The 4822-nt window shown below is 59.3% G+C and overlaps 1 protein-coding gene across 1 annotated transcript in view; it reads right to left on the reverse strand.

Moving 5' to 3' along the window:
- Window positions 1–4822, reverse strand: part of FANCM (Fanconi anemia complementation group M) — a 55210-nt gene that overhangs the window by 574 nt on the left and 49814 nt on the right. The window contains exons 19-23 of the mRNA XM_017738813.1: window positions 4384–4540; window positions 3421–3527; window positions 2298–2849; window positions 1050–1602; window positions 330–621 (exon numbers count right to left, since the gene is read on the reverse strand). Of these exons, the coding sequence (XP_017594302.1) occupies window positions 330–621; window positions 1050–1602; window positions 2298–2849; window positions 3421–3527; window positions 4384–4540 (1661 nt within the window). The remainder of the gene's footprint in view (window positions 1–329; window positions 622–1049; window positions 1603–2297; window positions 2850–3420; window positions 3528–4383; window positions 4541–4822) is intronic.

Genomic DNA, 4822 nt, shown 5'->3' on the forward strand with positions numbered 1-4822 from the left:
GGGGCAGCGGGAGGGAGGGTGGAAGCAGAGCCCGTGTCAGTGCCCTGGGCTGCTCAGCCGGGGGAGACTGGAATGTGTGAAGAGCTGAGATGGGACAGGAAGGCTCCTGGGAGACGGTAGGAAAGGCTCACCCTGAGCAGCAACCCTGGCAGGAAAGGGCGGGAAGGGATGCCCTGAGCAGCAATCACAGCAGGAAAGGAGCAGGAAGGGATGCCCTGAGCAGCAATCACAGCAGGAAAGGGGCAGGAAGGCTCTCCCTGGCCACAGGAGAGGTGAAGAAGCAGAAGGCCGGGCCCTGGCACCCCTGGCACCCCCTGTGCTGGCGTTACCTGTTGGCCACGGCTGCCACGGAGTCGAAGGAGTGGCAGAGGTTGAGGGCAGCTCCGTAGCTGAGGTTGGGAATGCTCAGGTAGAAGTTGAGGATGTCCCTCCGGTGCCCCTCCGGCTCCGTCGGCACCTGGATGGCAGCGTCCTTCCTGTGCTCCACCAGAGCCAGGTCCTTGAGCAGAGCTGCAGTTTCCTTCTGGCAGGAGCTGAAGAGGATCCTTATTCCAGCCTGGACCAAGGCTGAGAGCACTCCATCGTAGTACTGAGTCCTCTGGAAAAACCGGGATGTTTCTCCTGAGGAGTGGAAGTACAGGAAAGCAAGAGCCTGTTATCATCTAGATGGGCCTGGGAATAGACAGAATCATTTCACTGCAGCTTGGATTTTGGGATTAAAACAAATGTCTCTGCATGGAGAAGATTGTGCTTGTTCCTATCACAGAATTCCAGTCTGGACTGGGTTGGAAGGGACCTTAAATCCCATGCCATCCCACCTCTGCCCTGGACAGGGACACCTCCCACTGTCCCAGGCTGCTCCCAGCCCCAATGTCCAGCCTGGCCTTGGGCACTGCCAGGGATCCAGGGGCAGCCCCAGCTGCTCTGGCAATTCCAGCCCAGCCCCTGCCCACCCTCCCAGCCAGCAATTCCCAATTCCCAATCTCCCATCCAGCCCTGCCCTCTGGCAGTGGGAAGCCATTCCCTGCTGCCCAGCTGGGAGTTCCCACCTGGCCTGACCCTGTCTGTCTCCACAATCACACAGATCCTCTCGAAGGAGCCCTGCAGGCGCTGCAGCCTCTGGCTGAGTTTATTCCTGTTCCCGGGGCTCTGCAGCTCCGACTGCAGCAGCCTGTCCACGGCCAGGCGGTTGCTGACGATGTAATCACTGGAGCCCAGGGGACAGACCTGCACCCGCAGCCCGTGCTCCGCCCGCAGGCAGGAGATCACCTCCGGCCCCGAGCAGATCTCCCGGCTGTCTGCCAGCACGCACAGGGAAGGGCTCTGCTCCCCGGGGCCACGGGAGATCCCAGCCAGGGAAGGGCTCTGCTCCCCAGGGCCACGGGAGATCCCAGCCAGGGAAGGGCTCTGCTCCCCAGGGCCACGGGAGATCCCAGCCAGGGAAGGGCTCTGCTCCACAGGGCCACGGGAGATCCCAGCCAGGGAAGGGCTCTGCTCCCCGGGGCCACGGGAAGTCTGAGCCCAGGCTGAGGAGGTGTTAGGGGCAGCAGGACATGCTGGGCCTGAGCTGCTCCCGTGGGTCTTCTTCAAAGAGCTGTGCACCTGTGAGTGTTGAAAATAACATATCATGAGGGTTCAAATCAAATCAATAAAAGGATGTTTTGCAGTATCAACAGTTTTCAGCTTCACACTTTAATCCCTGTATCAGTCTCCCCACTGAGCTGAGCTGATTATCCCAGAGTTTGAGTGACAAAAGCAGCAGCTTTCACTAAGAAGTTCAACAGAACCTGGATCCTGTAAAGGACAGAGATCAGGCTGGGAAGTGTGAGAGATCAGGAACCCAACCTCAGGGAGGTGCTGAACGCACTGAATGCAGACAGCAAACCAGGATTTTATAGCTACAAACCCAAAGCTTCAGTGGCTGCTGCTGTTCCACACAGACCCACGACGCCCTGTGACTGTCAGACCCAAGGGAGAGTCTAAACCCCAGTTTTTATTTGTTCACTCCCAAGACAGTCCAGGTTACCCTGGCAGTACAAAAGCTTCTGGCAGCAAAGGAAAGGGAGATGTTTTCCTGTTCTGGAAGTGTCCAAGGCCAGGTTGGAGCAACCTGGGCTATGGAAGGTGTTCCTGCCCATGGCAGGGGGTGGAATGGGACAGACTTTAAGGTCCCTCCCAACCCAAACCATTCCATGAGTCCCTGATTCCCTGACTCCTGCTGCTGACAGCCCTCAGAACAGCCCTGCCACAGGGATTCTTTCCCACAAGGAAGCTCTCTGCTTTCACGGAGCACTGACCTCACTGGCAGCCTGCAGCTCCGTGCTCCTGCAGCCAGAGCCAGCTGGGGGGATGGATGTGCTCCTGCCTGGCTGCCCTGGGGGGAGATCCAGCACTGCAGAAGCTCCCAAGCCCAGCAGCCTCCCCGTGCCCTCCTGCCCAGCCTGAGGAGCTGTGGCTTGCCCAGCCCTGTTCCTGTGCTCTGCAGAGGGGGCTGAGGGCAGGGCCGTGGGGAGCAGCCCCTTTCCCTGCCCTGCCCTGGAACAGGCTCCTTCCAGGGGCTTCTCCCTGCTGGCTCCCATCTCCTCCTCGCTGGAGTCACTGAGGACAATAATTCGGGATGGTTTCCTGTTCTGCAGCGGGGCAGGAGCGTTCCCTCCCAGTCTGGCCTGGTGCAGCCTCGTCCTGCGGCGAGTCAGGTACCGGTTCCTGCCGGAGCTCTCGGCGGTGAGCAGATCAAAATTCACACACACTTCCTCCTCACTGCAGCCACTCCGAGCTTCCTCCTCCTCCTCCTCCTCATCTCCCACACAGAAGCTGTCCTCAGCGTAAGCCGAGTCTTGCTCGGGAATCTGGGGGGGAAAACAGACCCAGGAAGTTTTGGAAAATTGCAGTGGTTTGGCTGCTCCTCTCCAGGAAGGCCTTGGCTTATCCAGCCCTCCCCACACAAAAACACTGGGGCTGAGGGGCTCAAATCCCATCCCAATCCCTGCCATGGCAGGGACACCTCCCACTGTCCCAGGCTGCTCCCAGCCCCAATGTCCAGCCTGGCCTTGGGCACTGCCAGGGATCCAGGGGCAGCCACAGCTGCTCTGGCAATTCCAGCCCAGCCCCTCCCCACCCTCCCAGCCAGCAATTCCCAATTCCCAATCTCCCATCCAGCCCTGCCCTCTGGCACTGGGAAGCCATTCCCTGGCTCCTGTCCCTCCAGGCCTTGTCCCCAGTCCCTCTCCAAGCCCCTTTAGGCCCTGCAAGGGGCTCTGAGGTTTCCCCAGACCCTTCTCTTCTCCAGGCTGAAGTTTTGTGTTAGAATTTGTAATTTACCAAAAAAAAGGCTGTAACTGCCCTTCAGAGCAGGCCAGGAAGCTCAGGGTGGTCCCACAAGGGGAACTCCCCAAGGAGAGCAGTCCCTGCCCTTCCCACCTGGGAGAAAATGGCCGAGGTGTTGAATTCCCGATGGACCATTTTGTATCTGCTGCCGAGGGCGGGGCTGCGCAGGGAGCTCAGGTAAACCCCCCTCATCTCAGTGTCTGAAACAGCACAGGAGAAAAAACAATCAAGGATTAGTGCAGACACAATTGCTAACTCCCAGCTGCTACACCGTGTTTCCCATATCCAATCATTCCTTTGTAGCCTCCCCAAAACCTGCATTTCCCAAAGCAAAAACGTGCAGTTCTCCAGCCATCTCTGGAAATCTCAAATCACAGGTCTAAGGCTTTAAGATGAAGGAGCACATGGTTAGGTGGGATATTGGGAAGGAATTGCTGGCTGGGAGGGTGGGGAGGGGCTGGGCTGGAATTGCCAGAGCAGCTGGGGCTGCCCCTGGATCCCTGGCAGTGCCCAAGGCCAGGCTGGACATTGGGGCTTGGAGCAGCCTGGGACAGTGGGAGGTGTCCCTGCCATGGCAGGGGTGGGATGGGAGGGGATTTGAGGTCCCTCCAGTCCAAACCATTCTGGGATTCCAAGTGTGCCCAGCTGTGTCATGGAAGCTGCCACAGAATCCCAGAATACCCTGAGCTGGAAGGGACCCACAGGGATTATCCCAACCCCTCTCCCTGCCCAGACCCCCCAACAACCCCACCCTGGGCATCCCTGGCAGCGCTGTCCAAACGCTCCTGGAGCTCTGGCAGCCTCGGGGCCGTGCCCATTCCCTGGGGAGCCTGGGCAGTGCCCAGCACCCTCTGGGGGAAGAGCCTTTCCCTGATCTCAGCCTGAGCCTGCCCTGGCCCAGCTCCAGCTGCTCCCTCAGGATACAGGAGGTTTTCCAGGCAGGCAGAGCCCCGGATGCCCAGACGAGGCAGTCACTGCTCCCAGCTGCCCCTGGCCATGCCCATCCCACCCCAGGGATCCCCTGGATCTGGGATGCACACGGAATTCCCCACTGACCGTTCAGGGCCTGTGTGGCCTCCCCGTCATCGTTCAGGAACTGGGCCAGGGACGGGCTCAGCTCATCCCCGGCACCGTCGCTCTCGTCCGACGAGACCCCCTCAGCGTCCAGCTGGGACAGCTCAGCCTCCTCCTCCAGGAACTGCCTGGCTGCAGCCTGCACACAGCACACACACACAATTAACCCTGGCCTCTAATTAAACCCTGCTGCACCGAGAGCTCCGCCTGAGCCGCTCCATGGCTCCAGCAGCGCTTGGATCAGCGCAGGGATCCAGCTTGGGAAGAGAATCCATCTGCTGGGCCAGGGAATGGCACGGGCAGAGTGCCCACACAAAGGTGCCCAGACACAACAGGTCACTTTGTAACTCCTAAGTCCAGTTTTACTCATTTCATTTACTTTAAAAAACCTGGTTTTATTTCTGAGTGCTGGATTCCTCCA

The sequence above is a fragment of the Corvus brachyrhynchos genome, unplaced genomic scaffold, assembly GCF_000691975.1.
Source record: "Corvus brachyrhynchos isolate BGI_N302 unplaced genomic scaffold, ASM69197v1 scaffold245, whole genome shotgun sequence".
NCBI classification, from domain to species: Eukaryota; Metazoa; Chordata; class Aves; order Passeriformes; family Corvidae; genus Corvus; species Corvus brachyrhynchos.